At 42.0% G+C, this 20,824-nt stretch overlaps 2 protein-coding genes across 2 annotated transcripts; one reads left to right on the plus strand and one right to left on the minus strand.

The window, feature by feature from the left end:
- Window positions 1-325: 325 nt before the first annotated feature.
- Window positions 326-7,023, minus strand: LOC145433531 (STE20-related kinase adapter protein alpha-like). Its single transcript, XM_080310650.1, has 11 exons — window positions 6,884-7,023; window positions 6,577-6,792; window positions 6,391-6,512; window positions 2,622-2,730; window positions 2,437-2,560; window positions 2,201-2,372; window positions 2,032-2,136; window positions 1,896-1,974; window positions 1,571-1,659; window positions 753-909; window positions 326-687 (listed from the first exon to the last, which is right to left on the minus strand). Exons 2-11 carry the CDS (start codon window positions 6,581-6,583, stop codon window positions 602-604), a joined length of 1,050 nt encoding a protein of 349 aa, XP_080166776.1. The 5' UTR covers window positions 6,584-6,792; window positions 6,884-7,023; the 3' UTR covers window positions 326-601.
- Window positions 7,024-7,497: 474 nt separating this feature from the next.
- On the plus strand, window positions 7,498-18,640 carry LOC145433530 (uncharacterized). The gene is made up of 20 exons (XM_080310649.1): window positions 7,498-7,779; window positions 8,249-8,314; window positions 8,467-8,617; window positions 9,011-9,102; window positions 9,173-9,302; window positions 9,366-9,492; window positions 9,561-9,825; window positions 10,238-10,405; window positions 10,465-10,509; window positions 10,715-10,828; window positions 10,895-10,978; window positions 11,764-11,790; window positions 12,112-12,160; window positions 12,220-12,430; window positions 13,153-13,351; window positions 14,049-14,279; window positions 14,865-15,133; window positions 15,909-16,282; window positions 16,993-17,149; window positions 18,047-18,640. The coding sequence occupies exons 2-20, from the start codon at window positions 8,251-8,253 to the stop codon at window positions 18,245-18,247; spliced, it is 2,958 nt and encodes a 985-aa protein (XP_080166775.1). The 5' UTR covers window positions 7,498-7,779; window positions 8,249-8,250; the 3' UTR covers window positions 18,248-18,640.
- Window positions 18,641-20,824: the final 2,184 nt, after the last annotated feature.

Genomic DNA, 20,824 nt, shown 5'->3' on the forward strand with positions numbered 1-20,824 from the left:
AGTTCTGATCTCGTAAATCTAAAATAATGATCCTTGGCTTCACCCGGCTTATTTGATGCATAAGTGGCATTAGACTTTCATCAAGTGACCAGTTTCCCAGAGCCACAAATGCTTGTCACATAAATCATTACAATGATATCGTTAGGCAACAGCAGGAGCAGCTGAGTTAATCAGATGTGAGCTTCAGTCAAGTTTCCAACTATAAACACCATCAATGAAGGACCGTCATGTCACTTCCACAGGCAGATTCATATGTGGTATCAACATTCAATACCGAAGAGTGTGACGTGAAACTGTTAAGACTGACAAAAATTACTGTTATCAATGCGAGGTATTCTATATCACTCGAGAAGAGTTGAAAAAAGTGGGTTGAACCGAATTGAACTGAAAACTGAACAGTGACCATAATGAATTGGACTCGAGTCAAAACACTATCACTTGGACTTGACCCTCTACTAGCTGACATGAACTCGGTGGTGAATTGAAAATGACCCGATTTGACTCGATTCAAAACTATAGAAGTGAGATTGACTTGTGACTAGGTTACAACCCTGGCCCATTGTGACAAACAATGTTCTACTGACTAGGATCCACATCCACATCACTCTTGGAAATCCCATTCGACGTCACACATGGACATACGATTGAGTTCATCCATCATTTCCTCTTGTTCTTGGAATACTCGGGCTAGAAATGATCGAAACCATACATTGTTTGGCTAGCTCTCACTCAAGAATCATGATATATATTACCAGATGCCTTTTTACTGATTGGGTCCATCTTCTCAAACACAGGCTGCAGGATTTGACACTTTGAAAGTCCTTTGATTTGTCTAAAGACGGGGTGCTTTAGGAGTTGGTCAGCATCCATCCTCATATCGGGGTCCCTTTCGAGACAATCGGTTACCAGCTAGAAACAAATCATGATATTTAGATAATGTGATATTATTGAATGTGAACATGGAATGGCAACGACCGATTTTGCAGTTTCGTTCCGCTTCGCTGAAGCTGGAATCCAGACTTGTTTTGCATAAGCGACTGTAGGATTTCTGGCAATCCAAAAGAGATCTTCCAGAGCGCGGAATTTACTGAATCTGGTCTTGATTGAAAGCTACTGTCGCACCGATTCCGAAAATATAAATTAAAATATGATCAGGCACTGAACCACGTAGAATCCACCCTCCAAATCTGAAATATTGGCATTGACCGAACGATCGGAGAGCCGCAACGGGTCGATGTTATGGTCAGTGTTTCGTGATTAGCCGATTGTTCTGAACAATGCACATTTCAGATGCCGAAGGTGATTTTTCATCCATGTCCGGACCCTGACCATCTTTTAATTCATACTTTTGGAATCAGTGCGACCGTTGCTGTCGATCAAGACCAGATTCAGTAAATTCTGCGCTCTGGATGATCACTTTTGGATTGCCAGAAATCCTAGTCGCTTACGCAACACAATTCTGGATTCCAGCTTCAGCGAAGCGCAATGACACTGCAAAATCAGTCGTTGCCATTCCATGTTTACATTCCATAGTGATATGTTGCAAGGACGAGCTAAAGTAGCGGTTAACCTGATGCATTGCAGTTGAGAATTTTCTTGACTTTGCTGCCTCAATCATTTCGGACTTGAATTTCTCAGTATCAGCATTTGCGGATGGACCTGCAATGAGGACGCGAGGACATACTAGTGACTAACAAGGATATCAGTAACAATTTAAGGATGAGTGCTGATAATAACATGTCTTGGCCTTGAGTATTATTTTAAAACGGCTTAATCCATGATAAAATTTATACACATAATTAGTAGAGTTGCCTTTGCCGCCTATTTTAATTACCACAAGACCTTGAAGATACAGACACCAACAAATATATAAAATGACCGTATCATTTCCTTACTAGTGTCTTCAATCAATGGAGCAACAGTTGTTTCATCCAACATGAATGGAATGGTTCCGTTCAATTTCTCGAGCAGCATCTACAAAACACAAATCAAAAGCACCTATTTTCATTTGTGAACAGAGGTAAAATTTACCTGAGTACTGGGCATGTCTGTGAACGGCGCATATCCATTTGCAAGTTCACAGGCTGTGATCCCCAAACTATATATGTCAGACTTGGTGCAGTAGCCTTGCATGTCCTGTAGCATTGAAAACATTGGACCTTGCAATTGAACTAAGGTCAATATTGCAAATACCACTTACTTGCTGTAAGATCTCTGGGCTTAACCACGGCAACATTGAAGAATCATGTTTGGGAAAGTCGTGCACCTTTTTGACTGGTATGCCGTCCCGGGACAATTCGATCATGTTACGATGGCCGCTCAATTTGATCTCACCATTCTTAGACACAAGAATGTGACTACACCGTACGCCGCTTTGGATGATTATGATGCTTGGTTAAATTGACCAGTTGGTGAAACACAAACCTTTGTAGTTACCGGTGGATCAAATTAACACTGCGGAGGTATGACAGAGCCGTCAAAATTTCATAAAGTATCAACGCCATGATCTTTTCAGGTAGGCCATGCTTGAAATGGCTGGATATTATATCAGCACAAGATCCTGTACATTAAAAACTTGATTTACAATCTCAACTACCGCTATATTGATACAAGATACTAACCGTAGTCCATAAACAGTGATGACATGCATAATCGACTTTTTGAAAGCCAGACAGAAGAATATGTATGGATGTTCTCGTGGCTGATTGTTCTTGTTAGTGCCACTTCATGCTGCCAATAGAGATTGATAACAATACTAAATTGCCAAATCTGCAGTTCATTACACAATAGAGAGATTATTTTCACAGCGGAATCAACAACATAACAAATTTCTAATCAGTTCCAAGTTCGGCTCATTAGCAATTTTTGTCAGTTCAATGCACCACAAAATTGCGATACAATGAAAAGATCGGAGGGTGTCGAAACGACTAGGTGTTGTCTTTGAAGTCGATGATTATTGATATTTTACATCGATGTTCAATGTTCCTAAATAACTAAATTTGAACATTTTTTCACCCAACATCATCAATTTGCATAATTATTGTTCAAAAATACAGCACGAAAGGAGAATTGAGGCACGGGTGGGTCGTGCTTCACCTGCGACAATGCAATTCATCATAAATAGCTCGGAATTCATAACTGACAGTATCAAACAAATGCTATCTTCACACTGATTCCGAAAATCCAATAATAACAGTACCAGAGCACCAGAACCCCCCCAAAATCGCCAAGGTGACATTAGGCTTTATTACAGACAGTGCCATCGCATAGAAACAATAGCCAGGTGAGGCACAAATGAATCTGCCTCATGCACTATTGGCTAACAATTGGACAATCGCACCACAGTGAAACGCGCTATTGATTTCGGAATACAACAGTCCTGTAGAAATTACATAGTAGCGACGGCCAATACGCAATGCGGAGAAAATACATTACCTTACTTATATTTTCCATTAAATTGTGGTATGTGATAGCTACTTTATAGGCTGCATTGTCGTTGTTTGTGACCTTTATGTGCGTGTAACTGCAATACCTATAACCCTTAATTGTGGTATGCGATAGCTATACTTACATAGCCTGCGATGTCGTTGTTTGTGGTCAGTGGTGTCACTCCTAGTGTTTTTACAATAGATTTATTGTATTATGAATTGACTTAGTGTCCAAGTGCATTTTCTTTCGAAATTTGGCAAGTGTAGTGTTTTTGTAAATATTTGTTAAATATTTGTAAATGAAGATGCTACTTTCATGAGCTTCGAATAATTTATGCCGGTGCTTGAAGAGATAGCAATTATTATCCGTCTAAACTTGCCCATTTAGCACAATAGTGACCAGTCCTACATGTATTGTAGAATGTGAAATTGCAACGGCTATCAGGGTGCAAAGAAAATGCTCTCTATTCCCGCTGCTGTTGTTATTCACATTTTGGGTCTCTTTATCAGGTACTTTACGTGGGTGCGTGTGTGTGTGTGTGGGGGGGGGGGTCCGTGCCATGAACCTCACCGCACATGTTGGATATATAGCAAGGTCAAACAGGGTGACTTCGAAATGTCTGCAAAACATTTTGCATTTGGAGTCGGAATAAATTAGTAAACAGTCGTTTGAAATAGAAATTCATGATTTTTTTCTAATCTGTCCTTGAAGAGCTTCTTGGAGGTACAGAACTTCAATATACAATTGAATAGTTTATACATATTGAAATGAACCCGAATATTTTCGGCTGACACTCGTCAGGGGTAATCGTCAGCAACTAGTAGAGAATTGGAAAGAACATTGTATATCAACATTCGTATCACAAAATGTGACGTCAACAGCATGAAATTTCGAATGAGGAGTTCGTGTACCACCTAAAAATAGTGCATTGAACGCTCTCATTCAACATTTCATGCTGGTGACGTCATATTTTGTGATACGATTGTTGATATACAATGTTCTTTCCAATTCTTCAATAGTTTCTGACGATTACCCCTGACGAGTGTGAGCTGAAAATATTCGGGTTCATTTCAATATGAATATACTATTCAATCTGTCCTTATGAATTGAAACCTCGCCACGAAATCCATTTTCTTCTGTGCCATAACCACTAAATAACTTCAAGATGAGATGCCAGATGGAAATGGCTAGGCTGGACGTGATTATGTTCATTATAAAATCACACAAAAAGCCGTCGTCGGAAGCATAACGTATTAATATCACATTCACCAACTCCTATCTTTGTGGAAATAGATTTTTAGCATTTGTTCATATCGAATGGAAGACGCGGATTTTCAAGACAATAAATGCAGCGGCAAAATTCGCTTCGAAATGATAACCGTCTACCCAATTTCTACACATAGTGTGATGCTGTTTTCAAGAAAAGCCGTTTTTTGGCTGTTTATCATTAGCCTATAATTAATATTTGCACAAGACAGATGGCAGTTGCATGATAATCGAGATAATTTTTGAGGGGGTCCATGACGGCGCAAAAGGGGTGACAAAAAGGTTGGGAACCACAGGCCTAGGCGATGTAAAGAGGCGGCATGCACACTGAATGAAAAGTAAAAGAAGGTAATATAAAAAAGTAAGCGAGGTGGAGTAAATGAGGTGGCATGTCACAGAAGTCGAGATCGATAGGTCAAGTCGTCAGAACGGACTAGTATCCATTTAGTCGAAATTACTTGTATTTCAACTTGCTCAGATTTGTGTATTTAGGCTACATCTGAAAGCCGCAATTTGTTCAAAAAAAGCAGTGTATCATCTGGCGATTATACAGTTTACAGCAAGGTTGGCCAACCTTTTCGGCCAAAGGGCAACATGAAATATACAAATCATTGCGCAGGCCACTTGAATGTTGATGATCGTTTTTTAGTTGTCCGATGGGAGTGAGCAGACTATGTAACGATGAAAACTAAGCGTGTGCCTGTGTCCCAACAAATTTTTTAAAGTTAATAAAATCAGTGCGGCATATAATATTGTTACTTGCATATATTGCAGGTAGCCTCTATATACGACTGAGCTCAGTTTGCAAGGACAGGACTATTCGGCACCTGGACATATCGAAGGTTTCGCCCAAATGTGCCTATCATTTTATGAAACGGTTTCACCACCGATTGCCTTTCTGCGAGCGCACACCCATGTTGAATGGCATGTTCTCTCATAATTGAGTATATAGTCAAATTCAATACTGTATTTTGGGCTTATATCAAATTTTTCAGGAGGGGTACCAATATGAAAAGCAAGAAATCAGTGATAAATAATCATATTAAAATTGAATAAATCTAATGCAAAATATTTTACTTTATGGTAATATATGAAGATATACGTAAAATGTGACTGGCCTCTAGTTATGCCAATGCGTCGGAACTGATATTTTACTCATCAACATCCCAAATTTCGCAGCCAGACTACAATCAGACTTTTGGTTGGCCTTGCAAGTTCACAATAATTTACCTGGGTAATTCCTCGTGGGCCCCGGTTTGGCCCCTCTGGATTTCAGTGTTAAACTCAACAATGATATATGCACTTTGATTTGGCTTCATGATATTCCTTGCCAATTTTTGATTAATATATTTTCAATCATGCTATTCCAGTATGCACTATGCACCTATACCATCATACAAGCTATAATAGATCACTGCGAACAACTAACAAGAACATATCTATTCCTATTACAACCTTGAACATGAACAGGAAAGTTTCAAGATCTTTTTAAGATGACCAAAAGTTTATGTTCTAGGTTCGAGTTCAACAAGAACTAATTCTAACTTTATGATTATTATGGGGAGTTGGTTGTGTCATTTATTAAAAATATCGTCGAATGTGAAGAAACGGGACATCTGTTGATCCCGATAAGACAGGTATGTTTATCATAGGTACAAAGCAAAGATAGACATAGCAACGATGAGGCCTACTGACCTGTAGTAAAACAAGTGAGGAAGTAGGACATTCGTCAATGTCGATGCACTTGACCGCCAGCAGGGAATCGTCATCGTCGGAACGACAGCATAACACAATTCCATTTGAAAATGTACTTCGTGCTGTGAATATTTTACAACAATTGCGCCAAGCTCATCAACCAAATTTAGACATTGCAGCACTCACCGATCATTTTTCCTACTAGAGAACCCGCGGCATTGAAGATGATAAAAGAGAATGAAATAAAATATTTCAGCCTTACTGCTGGTCATCGACCTCGTCTCTCATTTTTATCACGGAGACAATGACATCAGCCCATTCGCAGATAACACGATTGCGCGTCAGTGACGTCAATACGTTGAAGCGTATGTAAGCTGAGCTTGATCCTTGTATTGTACAGATCTGAGAAGGGTATTACAGTGACCGATGAGTCGTTTAAGAGCGAAGTGTTAGTAGAATTATAATTCTAAACAGGAAAAGAAGTATTACGTACATGTATTGCGTAACGCATTGCATCACATCACGGTATTCCAAATCCCAAAATCACTCCGTAATATTCTGTAAAATGGCGTCTCACCGCTCTACGACTCTTTTGAGAGAACGCAATGACGTCATAACACAAAGAAACACAAGAGTGAATGAGCGTTGTTCATGACGATCCTTGCTTTGTGTAAATGTACTGTACAGAGTAGCAGCTGTATACAAAAACATATGCGATACAGCGATACCGCTACGTAGCTATGCTATGCAATATAATTTAATACGTCGACATGCAACATAATAAACTATTGCCGATTCTAAAGAATCCATGGAGTATTTTTGTAAGAATGCGATATACTTTGAGCAGAATGATAACAATAAGTACAATGGCTTCATTCCCTAACTGCAAGACTGCACATTTGAATTGAAACTTAGTTATGGCTCTGTCGCTAACAACAAGAAACCGTAAATTTGTAGTGACTACCAGTTTTTGAGACTAGATAAAATGCATGAACCTGACGTAACTCCAGTTGTACGTCACTTTCGAGTACATTTCGAGCCCTGGTATATCTGTTCCGCTTATTGAACATTTCTCGCGCCGAAGCTTGTTGATATCCTTCAACTCTTTTACGCTGTTGAGAGTGGACTCTCTTTGACGTTACGAATTGTGCCCTTGGGGAAGTGATGCTGGTCATTACGTAATTGAGGAGGGAAATACGTCAGAGCTAACAATGTTAATCGCGCCCATCCGTATGAAGTATGATCAGATGAGAGATTTCAGGCTGCTGGGTTATCAATGAATATTACTGCTTTATGTCGTCATCAATATCATTGAGTGGGACATCTATCGCAAGGTATTCTTCGATCACAAAGGCCGCATCTTTAACCTACTCACCAGTATTTTCAAAGGTTTGTGTCGCATTTTAATTATCCTTTCATTACCACACAAAGAAAATCGATGCATTCTGCTTAACGAGCCAAGGGAATTCAATTGGACCCGATTGTAATGTATTTGACCATTCATAATCTATGAGTATGTGAACAATACGTGAATAAATAGCAGTACCGGTAACAATAATAAAAATATATACTGTTACAATTCCCACAACTGGTGCCTTAAAGTCCATATTTATATATTACTTAGTTATTACTTATTAGCCTGGCCCTAGATCAATCATACCCAAGTGACCACAATGCCTTCGTTCAAGTTCTGAAGATCACCATTTTTCGTACTTGTACGGTTGTCCAAATAAACTTTCAACTCTGTAATTTCTCATCTACCATGTAGGCTCCTTATGCTGAACTAGACTGCAAGGCGTTCTGACCTTGAATAGCTGTAGTTTTCTCAATCAATATCGCATCCAATATCTATTTCCAGAAATGCATGTTGGCATTATGGAGAATACCAACCGGTCACTTGATGGCTTTACGGGGCAAAAGATAAGTGAGTAAAAGTATAATGTTTAATATGATATTATACTCTGTGTATCTAGTTACTGACGTACTGTAAGCACAATCATAACATGTTACTTCACAAACAGTTCTTACTCGAATAAGGTTTGTTCTTGTGCAATATTTTTTTCTTCACCTCCACAGATGAGGCTCAAGCAAGAGCAGAAATTGCTGGTCGACAATCCAACTACATGACCAACATGATTCTTCCTGACATTGTGCAATCATCAAAAAATTTTCCCCTCGGACCTGATTGCGTTATCACGCGTGACGAAGTTCCTGATCAAAGCATTCTGTAAGTTTCGGTGGCTAGAAGTAGTGGACTTGTATGAATATTGAATCGCAATGCATGGGGTAACTTTCGGTCGGTAATAGTCTGGTCTTGTGCATATGTTTGGAAAGTTTATAGAACCACATGTACCATCATTCTTTTAATACTAATTGCCACATTGAAATTGGGATCGCCAACCAATATGATACTAACTCCTCCTAACTATTAGCCCCCAACAAGACGGCCGCCTGGAGCTTAGGGGGAAGATTCGCTATTGTGACCGCAAGTTTTGAATTGCATGGCTTCTCTCCTCATTCAAATGCCAATCTGTATTATAATCTTTGCTGAGGCGCCTTCACATGTTTACTAGCTATCTCCGTCACATGCTTTGAATTAATTTAAAATATTCTCATGCAGGCTTGGCATGGATCTCTATTGGCTAATATCTCTCGAAAAAGGATGTGTAGAATGCAGAGTTTCCATCCATGAATCGGGAGCTGGCAAGCAAGGTGTTTATTCCTAACCTACAACTTGTTGAATTTGTCAAGAAGATAACATCTTATGTAATTATATGAACAGCCGTGACGCAAGATCCCCGGGTTATCGTCACACGAAAACCCAGGCGCTTTGAAGCGTTTTGCTGTGCAGTGTGCCGGCAGAATTTTGTTACTGTGGTCCAGGCACTGTTGCATATGAAAGCATTTCATAGGTATGTCATATCTTCTTTTACGGTGAGAATGACGCAGCCAAGCTGTATGTTTTTCATTTCCAGAAAAGGCAAGAAAATCTTAATACAGGATCAAAACGTGTTCCATGATATTGAGAAAGCGATGGAAGTACCCCCTGTACCTCTTCCGTGGTATGTTAGCAAACGTACAACAGAACCAATTACCACAACGGTATGTTATTCGTGATTGGTTTCCTTGCTGAGCACTTGATAGAACACCACGATCCGTTTCCTCCTCAGGCCCTACCATTTCCCGCATCCACTGAGATTCAAACTGCAGCGGCAAAACATGAAAATGCTGGCAGCGACGAGCAGGCTACTTCTGATGATGGTGATATCAATCCTGTAGCTTTACTACTACAAGCCGTTTTGAAGGAATACAAAAAGCCTGTCAAGTCGGTTCTTTTTGGTAATCACGTCCGTCATGTCACGATTCAATTTGAAGATCAGACAACTTTAGTTGTTCATCTACCGGACATATCAAAAGAGGTCACAGAAGAACCAGGTCAGTTTGGTTCAATGTAATTTTACTTCGAAATTGGGGGACATGTGATCAGTAAATAATAATGGTAATCTGTTCATACTGTATTCGACTACTGCTCTATTTTCAACCCGGTTGTGATGTGTAATTATGCTCAATCCACAATCGCTTTACATTGTGTCTGATAGTTTGTGACTGCAGAATGAGTGTTTCTCAATGTCAGTTATGCTGGTTCATAAGCACCAAGTTCTGAACGCACTTAGTAACGTAGCCAGGGGGGCGAATTTTTTTTTCTTCCACATTATGACGTTCTTCGTTTTCGCTATGTCACAATGGATATTTGTGGCGTAATGTTATTCTTCTAAATATTCGCCTTTTCTAAATTTTCATATTTTCTGCGCCTATTAACACTATCGTATTAATTCTGTTCATATAGATTCGTCAGACACACTCGAGTTCAAGATTCAAAGATTAAAAGCCGAAAGCGATATGCAAGAGTGTATGCTTCACGCAAACAACCCCTCTCTTGCTCAAAAGCTTTTGGTTATCGCCATTAAAAAAGGCGTCACTGGTGGTTCCGTGTCCTCCACACCTTTGCAAACCGGTGAGAAACGATTCCGATGCTTTTCACTTTCGTCTTTTCTCACATTTGATTGTATTTAGATGAAAACAAGCAGAATCAGCTTGAGAAGACTGAAAAACCTTCAGGTATTGATTCACACTTTTATTTATTGTCTCAACCGTAGAGACAGAAATTTCTCATTAACTATCCCATGCCATCAAATTGATGTGTCGCAAGTTCACCGGTAATGACGTTAAGTAGTGCCGTGTCGCTCTGTCATGAGGTCGCTGGCTGGTTGGCCGCACAATTACCAACTCCCCAATATCAGTGCGTTCTGCAAATTCTCCACAGATCAACAACCTATTAAAAGGGACAGCCGTGGTCGTCCCAGCAAAACGGTACGATTCATGCTCGGGGCGCCAGACAGCGACGAGGACGGGAGTAGTAGCGCCAGCGAGAGAATCGGTTAGTGTGTGCCGTCTTGTTTGAAGCCATGCGTTCACATCTTGACCTTGTCCGTTGTTTTTGCAGGAGGCCGCGACAGCGCGTCACCTCTGGCTTCGCAAAGCGAAGCTACTCCTCAGACTGAAACGAAAACTCCCGAGGTGTCGTCAGGTACTTCCCGCTTACAGATTTTAGTCGGGAGTATCTGACCTCGCGTTGCTAGATAGTAATTGATAGTCAGAGGTGGCCGTAAATTTTCACTCAATTGCTTCTTGGATGTACAGAACTTCAGTATGCGATTGAAAATTACATTCATATTGAAATGAACTCGGATATTTTCAGCTGACATTAGTTGCTGACTATGACCCCTGAGGAGTGTCAGTCAAAAATATTTGGATTCAATTCAATATGAATATGCTTTTCAATTGTCAATTGCAAGTAGAGTTAGCTATTTCTATGACGTGTCAAAACTACTTCAAGCGAGAGTGAATAATTTTGGTACTCAAAGTGAGTCGTTTCAAAAGTAGATTTTGGCAGGGGTCGCATTCTTTCACCGTATTAATAGGAGGTGGTTACTTTCGAAATTGCGATATGTGTGACAGACGCAAATTGACTAATTGCGCTACAAATCGGTGCAATTTTTGAAAATACATACGGTTCAAAGTGAAACACTGGCTATTCCGTCAAGTTGGCACGGCAATATCACTAGTAAAAGTGATGCAAACATACCCGAAAACCATTACTGCCTTATAAAATGAAAAGTTTAAAAACCAAGTAGTGTGCCTTAAAATTTTTGAAAAAGTGGAAGTAGTCAACAAACATAGTCACATGATTAGGTAGTAGAAGTAGGCTAAACCGACTGACTCCTATGAAAAGTAGAAGTACTTTGTTACTGACATGCTATGTCGAAATTTCATTTTGGTCAGTTCGCCAATGCGTTGTTTTTTCCTTAACAGATGACAAAAGTGCCAAAGACGATGAAGGTATTAAAATAGAGTGCTTCCTAGAACCAAATAGAGCTTTTGAATTGAATCTAAAGTCTTGTGTGCTGCTGTCTTGCTGTTCATTCATATCAAGTATTATTACCGGTGGAATAACGAACTTGCTCTCTCCCAAAATTTTATCTTACATTTTTTCGATATCTTTTGGCATTGCGATGTCGTGTTGAATACATGAGGTATATTCATTCCATTGAAATTCATACCGACAACAATACTTGTCCTATGAAAATCATTGTACATCTCAGAACCCATCTGTGGTTTTGCATTGCACTGACGTATAATTTAATTACATACCATTTCCAGGTTTGAAAGGGGTAGTCAGCCAGCTCATTTCCACGGCGTCGAAAGGAGTGTAAGGATATTATATCGACTCGAGCACGTTCAAGCTCTAATGCTTTGGCTACATTTCAGAATTCCTGCCGTGCCGTCTGTGCCAACGTCAGTGTTAGCCACGAGTATCCAGGAAGAGGTTATTACCAATGCAGCCTTCCACGCTCGTTTCATGCCGAAGAACCTCTCTGTTCCAAACCTCCCGAGCATATCGATAGCCGGGAGCGACGGATTGAAGTCGTCAATAGTACCCAATTCTTCTAACGTTTCTACGGGGTTGATTCGCGTCCAGGTATTATGTGCGCTTGAGTGTTGAGATTTCTTACCTTTGCACGTTGATCAATAACTGTACTGCGGTCGTTTTCAATGCGATTGCTTCGAGGACATGTATGTCGTTCAAAGCGGTCGCCGTGCTGTGACTAATAAGTTCAGGCACCACTGAACTCTGCGTGCTGAGGTACTTAGGAGGGCTGGTGTGACTTCTTTAGTATTGTGGGAATTTTCAATGCTCGGGATCTGTCGATGTTTTTCACCCGATTGTCCTATCCCGGTTGTATACACGATTTGTTTGTTGGCACAGCGTATTGTTGAAATAATTCATTCATTCTCTGAGGCGTTCAGAGTAGTCATCGTTGGTACTCAAGTAGAAGTAATGTCATGAATTGCTGCCCAGTACAAATACATGGAGCGATTTCCATGTATGTAAAAGGTATAAGTATTCTATGCCTAGTTTTGCTTGTTTTGTAAATGTAGGAACATTCTAAAATCACAACCACTTGAGGAAGCAGTGCAATTAGGCAAATATATTGACTTGAGAACTCCAAAAATTTGGAAGTACTTCATAGCTGACCGCCTCTGTCAAGTCTTAACTGGGGTGTCGTGTTAGTGATTCATAGATGCTCCGTCTGTTGTTTTTTCTTTTTCTATCTCCAGCTGCGTTGATACGTTGATAAATGCGCCTACTTGAGACGAAAATTCGAACTTGAAAAACATGCCTTCACGATCACATTGCAGTCGTGGGGCGGGTTGGACCCAAACAACAGAACAAGTCTCGGCCCTTACACTCCGCACGTGCCGCTGAATATTGCGCGAGAGGACCTGCGACGCTCGTTTGCCGCCGGCAGAAGTTTTACGTACGCGGAGAAAATCAAGCTGATGAACAAGTTGAACGATGAAGACGCTCTCATCACGCGGGAACACGTAAAAGGCGCAGGTACGCTCAATGATTACTAGGATGGGCAAAATTTGAATAGCTGCCATTCTATATATAGTATTATTCGATTATCAATCATTACGCCATCATATGAGCAATGAGCATGGAGGATTCGGAAAGTTTAAATATGTCCCTCTTGTGCCACCAAAAACAAAATAATGCCGGTTCTACGCTACATTGCAGATGACTTCGTATATTTGCGACCATGCCTATTTCATTGCACTTTGTAACAGTTGGTTACTGTGACTTGATCACGACGGCGTAGAAATTATTTTAACAAACATGCGTAGAATGTGCATTGTTTTACATGTTCTGTATGCTGTGATACTAACCATCAAGGTTTCTACAGTGGGAAAAGGCGCTGAAACTATAATTTTCCTTGATACATTTGTTTACTCTTATTGGAAGGGGGGCGTATGCAGGCGCGTAGCCTGCTGAGGCAAAGGAGGAAGAGGTGAAAAAGGGGGGGGTATTTTGAAAACAGGCGATGTTCTAAATTGTGATAGATTAATCTTGTTGAACAAATGCCAATACAACAAGGGTTAGATAATCATGCTCGTGTTAATGTCTCTATATCCATAAACATATTCCAGTTACAGTATATCAGTACCCGACGTGAAAATATCTGAAAGGCGGTCGTTTTTTTGTTCTTTTCCTGCGCACAGCAATCACGTACGCCTTTTTGTTTTGCATCCAGGCAAGCTGATCGGTGGCGAAAGCTCGAAAGGGCATATCCCGTCGGTCGCCTCGTTACCGACCTTTAACCCGTCCGTCATGTCGGACAAGCCTCTGTCTGCCACTGTAACGGCAGCGACTGGCAAGATGACAAAATCCGAGTCGGACCTCGGGGTGAAGATCTTTCCCGGTTCGGAGAGCAGCAGGAGAAAGAGGAGGAGCAAATACGACATCGATCAATTTACCAAGTTTGGTATGGGCTTGCGTGCTTTTAAACTCGCCGGTAGGGCTGGACGAAATCGAGTATCTGGCAGATAGGATTCCGAGTCACGTATATAGCCGTTAGAAACTGTAAATTTGTTGTAAAAATATTACTTTTGGTGTAATGGCGTGTATTCACCCAAAAGAATCAACTCTTGCTACGTGAATCGAATCATAGCAATTGATACTCGGTTGGTGAGATAGTGTTGTGATAGTGATTTCAAGTTCGGCTGAAGTTGACTCCAGAATTCCTAGCTGTGTGTTGCTATTTAGGCTTTTTGCCAGTTGATCCAATTGCAAGTTGTAAGCGGTATCTTACAAAAGTCTCGTGTGAAAAATAGTAGGCTGTGCTGGAAGTCGGCAGCTCTGGAATTGTAAGAATTGGTATCGGCGGTCCTTATATGATTCGCCATTGATGCCGAAACAACAACCACATTTTATATGCGGCTCGTATTTATGACTCAAATGATTTTGCCCAAACTTACACATCGATCGATTTCGTGACGATTTTTGAAATATGATTCGTTATTAATGTATATCTGCTCTGAAGCGAGTTGAAGACAATCTTCATTCTCAGGCACAACTCGCCATTTGCCGGCTGTTTCTCCGAGAGAAACCTTCAGGACCGGCTCAGACGGGTCGATATCGGACAAAGACGAGATGGAGGACAACCCGCCGACTCTGGTCGGTCTGCTAAGGAACAGGGCCGCTTTGCTGGCCGGTCGAACCGTCCCGGGCGTGACTCCGGCAGTAATGTCGGACTCCGACTACTACGGATCGGGTGAATGGGCGAACGCAGCCATGTCGACACTGCGGCAGCTTCAGTCGGCGATGAATTCCGTGAAAGTAAGTGCCTCAAATTTCAGACTCGGTCTAAAGGTGGTCTATGCAATCGTGCACTTCTCTTGTATATCTGCTCCATATTTTCTTGTGTTTTGTGCGATCGTCGCTACAACGGAATGCGCAGTGTCTCAAGTAGTGGCGGTTATTCATTTCGCTGACGGTAATAAAGTAGACTTGCCCAGTTGACGCAATTCTTAATTTTGCTTCCGAAACCGCTAGTAGGAGCAGGCTAGAAACGACGAAGCTGAAGTCGGAGTTAAATTTTCTCTTGGTGGATTCGGAATTTAATGAAATTTTGTAACGCCCTTTGGAGTCGGAGTTGAGGAAACGCATTCAGGCTGGAGTCGATGTCTGTGCTTGTTAAAAATGCTCAGACTCCAACTGCTATCAATGTTGCAAAACAACATTCACAAACTTAATTTCTTTCTGCGAGCACGACATTTTGTTTAATAATCGTGGCGAAGAGAGTGCTTAAGTTCAATGTACTATATTCAGACGGTACACGATCTCATTCGGTTGGCACAGACTTGGTTGGCGAATTTTGATAAAAGTCGAATCCAAGACAGTTGTAGTTCTGTAAAGATATCACTATTCAGTTTCCAGTTGGATTTGGTGGTAAAGTGACCCGATTCCGCAGCCCTGGTTCAAAATTACATGAGTATTTAAAAAAGCCAGAATGCTCTGTTACTCCCTCTTTTTTGTCGGGATCCGAATCGCGTAATAACTCGGCCAGGCGGTCCGCAACATAATCCTTACCGTGACCCACATTATTCCGCAGGGTAATGACGAGTCGACCACCGCGCCCGGCCCACGGTTGTTGATGGAAAACGTGTCTGCCCTGGCGGGTCACGCTGCCCCAGCAGACAGTTCGGCCACACCGCCGCCATTCGTGTCCTTGTCGTCGGAAGGTCCGGTCGACAGTATCGTGGCTCTGGCACAGCAAATTACCTCCGAGCGAGCTCACTTGAAACACTTGAAAAATCCCGGGGCGTCTGCATCCCAGTCCAAGAGGCCGCGGTCGCCGCACGGCGACGAAGCCGACAGAGACACGTTCGAAGCGGTGTCCAGCAGCACGTCTGGCGAGGAGCCGCAGGCGAAGAGATTGAAATCAACGAGCGAACGAACTCCGAAGCCGGACTCTAATTTGAAAAGGTGTGTTCGTCGTACGAAGCACGTCGGATTGATTTTTCGTTTGAATCTCTGTCTATGTCGGGGGTGCTTACACTGTTCACTGGTTATTGGGTGGTTGCGTTTCTTGAACCCCTGAATCTTATTGTAGTTACGCAAAATTCTGAAGAGCTTCTCGGACGCAGAGAATTTCAATATGCAATTGAACAGTCTAATCGTATTAAAATGAACCCGGATATTTTCGGCTGACGCCCGTCAGGGGTAATGATCAGCAACAAGTAGAGAATTGGAAGGAACATTGTATATCAACAATCGTACCACCGAATATGACGTCACCATCATGAAATTTCGAATAATTGGGGCGTAGAGAGCGCTAAATCACAGACATAAGATAAGATACTGTGATTCCGCAGCGACGATATGGACTAAATGAAGAGCCACCTGATGGCTAGAAAAGTGGTAACACTTCCACCCAGCCTTCGTCACGGCTCGCGGTCCATCATTTATTCATTATTTCCAAAATACGGACAGATCTAGAGGACAGTGTAGTTTTGTAGGTCTCGTTTCCACATTGCCGTTCCCCAGTTTGTATGCTCGTGCTGATAACTCTTGATATGGGGCAGAGGAAAAATCGATCAGCAAAATAAATTATTCTGCAACGAATCCAGTATCAGAAGCCATAATCGGGTGTAAGTTTTTCCATTATTTACCACCCGCGTCTTTTTCTATCGCAGGCCAGCAATCACCAGCACGACCCAACCGCCGCACGTGATAGCCGAACCAGGCGACGGCCTGCTATTTACCGAGAGGGTCACAGAGGCGTCGTTGCAAGACAGTAACAAGATCATCCTGAAGTTTTCCAAATCGGGGAGTTCCGACGGTGACCAAAGCGTGAGTTGGATATTTTGGAATTGGGGATGAGGAGGTTTTTCTTGTGACAGGGAGGGCATGTGTGTGACATGTTGAGTAGGGCTGGGCACAATGATTCTAGTCTGAATCGAGTATAAATTCTAACGAGTCGAGTAGTGACAGATGACTTTATCGAGTACTGAAATTATACGCTCCTTCCCACTAAAACTTAATTAATCAGCAAGAATTATAGCTTCAATGCCATTTCCACTGCGGAACACCTAATTGATCGCATCCTAGAATACGAAGCATGTAGTACAAAGCTACGAACATTGGTATAAATGAGATATCTGTGAAGTAGTGTACAACCCACAGCATCGTTATTAAGAGTCAATGAAACAGGTACGCTCGAGAAAATGCCAAGTTATCTTTAATCTGATGTAGAACTGGCGTTATATTCCTTGTGGTCGCATATGAGGTACAAGTCTGAACTTTCGCATCTTTTATATTGTCATGGCGTCATCATGAGTGGTGCTCGAATACACGACTCGAAGCCTTATGCTCGATTCAGAATTCAATCACTCAGGTACTCGATTTACCTAAGAGCTCAGCTGAAATGAACCTGATTATAAGCTTAACTGGAAAACTGGAAAGTAGTAAGTGGCGGTCTAAGCAGCGAGATTGCAAAAAATTAGCATTTTGATCTCGTAACGAATATCACTTGTGACCAACTTGCAACGAACGACATCATAATGCCCGAGTAGAAAATCGGCCGGGTATTCCCTTCATCTCCTCATTTCGACGAAAGTAAGTGCCATGTAATTTCATTACATCACGCCTGGTCTTGCAATCGACCAACTGCGTCGTGTGGCTGATGATGCAATTTGAGGCGGTGACATCATTTACTGCTCAGTATTACTAGCGACGTATTTCGCTCAGATGGACATGCCGCACATATTCGCGAACAGCGTCGACACGTTCATGAAATTGCGATACATCGAAAAGTTTGCGAGATGCAAGGTCTGCGGCTTCGCGACGCCCGTCGACACCGTTTCGAACACGGACGCGCTGAAAGCGCACGTCATGGAGCATTCGCTGAAGGAACTTTTGCAAGCCGGCTGCAGTCCGAAACAATTATGAAAATAGTACTTGATCTCTCCACACGTGTTCCATTCTGCGAGTATTTTGCCTAGGCGCAAATCGTCTGACCTACGCCTCGTAATACATCTTTATAGCGGCTTCTTTACGTATTGTCGTACTGCTACGTGTGCCTTCGATATCGGTACAGGCCTGATTGGGTAGTGGCTTCTACAAACTCTACTGCCCGTTTTCATCCATTACTTCGAAACCGACTGATTTTTTTGCCAATTTGATCATTTCCTTGTATTTCTAATTCTATAACTTTCGCATATTTGAACGATTGAAGCGGTGCAGTACGTCGCCGCTTCGGAGTTTAGTCGATTTATGCATCTGCTTCTATGATATTTGAATATTAAATTATAAACCTATTGGCGATTCCGCCGCGGATATGTACTTCGTATTGTGTAATTGTAGCGTACATGGGTGTTTCAGGATAGGATTGTTTGAAGCGCTGGGACATCGACAGATTTTGCTGCGTCGACATCAATTTCGTCAAGGGGAAGTTCATCATGGTTCTAGTGCGCAATAGCAATGCGTTATGTTGAAATAGATTTTCCAACGTCTGCTTAGCGTTTGCACAGGCCTAAGTCGCACGGGACTTGACTCGGTCGCAATATTTTATCCCCTCGTTATATTACGCGGGCTGCACACGCACCCTTAATTGGATGCAAGTCGATCGAATCGTATTATCCGTATCCAATACCATGCCCCTATTGGTATCTATTCCTGATAAACCCATAAGCTAACGAAACATGTAATTTAATTCATTGTAAGAAGTTTAAATGCCGATGCGAAGTGTTCAGGCAATTATACTCCTGGTTTTCAGTCGACGATACACGCGCGAATATAGAAAAGAACAAACGGCAAATACCTGAGCTCTCAAGTATCGTGCTGGTTTAGTCTGACAAAGGGCCGTTCGCCGTAGAATGCGCATCATCACATTGGTATTGCACCGATTACATTACAACAACAGATAGGCTACTATTGTCATTCTTAGGGATGCAGATGATGGAACTCCAGCAACTCGTCAGTTGGCTTCTGACACAACGGAATCCATGGAACTATCATGAAAGTGGAAGAAATTAATCTGTTTTGTAGAGAACCTTTTTTATGAATATATTTATGAAGTTGCGCAGTTAAATTCTGACGACTATTTCGGTTTAAATTCCAGCGACGGATTGTAACCAAGGATGGGCGATACTGGAAGTTCTTGTCTTACATAATAATGTGACGCGCGGTCACTATGTGAAGTAATCTCTTATTGGACCTACTTGCTAACGTCATGTGATTGTAGGTCCTCGTTATTTTGTTCTAACTATACGTTTGCTTTCGGCTCTTAATCCGGTCTATGCTATGTAAACAGCAGCCTTTCCAACTGAATTGTAGTCACTTGATGGAATCTACTCCAGTCTCAATCTGGGACAGAAACACTTTCCCATTAATTTTGCAAAGAAAAGTAAATTTTCACGGAGAACCCGGAATTTCCGGAGACAGCAGAAGGCCCCGTTCATATTTATATCTGGCTATTACTGTAGTGAAAGGAGCTGCGTGTCCGATAGTACACTATATACAGCGAGTCCGTCTGCTACGGATAGCGGCTTACAATATACTAAACTGGCAGGAGCTGATACGAACGTCCTTCGTAGTTCTTGACTGGCAGTTCAGTAGACGACAATTGCCTTTCCATCATAATTGTATCATGTATTGTACGAAGAGTCACATTCAGTCGCAAGAGGAAAAATTATCACGGAACTGTGATCTGTTCTACAGCCTTATGGAGACTACATGCCAGTCTCGGTCCTTCTGATACTCTCTAAATCATTATTCCAATCAAGGTTAGAATATGAATATGGCATCATCCGTTGGGGGCTGCCAGTGATAGCGCACTGAAGCCACTGCAAAAACTACAACGTCAGGTCCTCCGTATCATAGACACGGGCCCCAAGATGTGTGTCCAACAAATCATTGGTCAAAAGATTCGCTGTCCTAAGCATAAAAGATATATGCCGAAACTAGAAATTCCCAAGTAGGCTATTTGTATCAGTGCCACTGCCCCGAAAACTTCAATGACTTCTTTACCTCGGTATCACAAGTGCATAAGTAGCCTACCTAGTCCACATCGTCCTAGACAAAAACGATCATCACTCTATCTAACATACCGGATCTGATTTGTGGAACAGTATCTCGCCGCCGTCGCTGGCAATCCAACAGTCATCGAGCATGCCCAAGTCCTATATCTATAGCCATTGTCCACATTAAAGTCGAAATACAATCAATTTCTATTGAATCTAGTTAGCCCTGAAATGGCGCCGTTGCACCTGTGCTCCTCGACGTCATGAATGGCGTCCTAGAAGGCGGCCCGGTGCCCCCTGAGTGGCTCGAGAGCGAAATCGTCCCAATCTACAAGAAAGGCGCTGCGAGTGACCCAGCGAACTACAGAGGCATCTCCCTGATGCAGAACGCTGCCAAGTTGTTCGGCCGAGTATTGCTCCTTCGCATGCGTGAGCAACTCTCTACCAAGCTCCTGAATGCTCAGAATGGATTTCGACCATCTCGCGGTACTACAGAGCACATCCT

Source organism: Botryllus schlosseri, chromosome 2 (genome assembly GCF_051294905.1).
Source record: "Botryllus schlosseri isolate E-star chromosome 2, Bs_hap1, whole genome shotgun sequence".
In the NCBI taxonomy this organism is placed as follows: Eukaryota; Metazoa; Chordata; class Ascidiacea; order Stolidobranchia; family Styelidae; genus Botryllus; species Botryllus schlosseri.

What these genes read in the sequence shown, in the direction of transcription:
- LOC145433531 (XM_080310650.1), bottom strand. An exon ending in ATCACTGTTTATGGACTACG is followed by an intron (nt 2,561 to 2,621) that starts GTTAGTATCTTG and finishes TTTAATGTACAG; the next exon opens with GATCTTGTGCTGATATAATA. An exon ending in TCCATTGATTGAAGACACTA is followed by an intron (nt 1,660 to 1,895) that starts GTAAGGAAATGA and finishes TCCTCATTGCAG; the next exon opens with GTCCATCCGCAAATGCTGAT.
- LOC145433530 (XM_080310649.1), top strand. Translation starts at nt 8,251, where the DNA reads ATGCATGTTGGCATTATGGAGAATACCAACCGGTCACTTGATGGCTTT. An exon ending in CAGAACCAATTACCACAACG is followed by an intron (nt 9,493 to 9,560) that starts GTATGTTATTCG and finishes TTTCCTCCTCAG; the next exon opens with GCCCTACCATTTCCCGCATC. An exon ending in CGGCGATGAATTCCGTGAAA is followed by an intron (nt 15,134 to 15,908) that starts GTAAGTGCCTCA and finishes ATTATTCCGCAG; the next exon opens with GGTAATGACGAGTCGACCAC.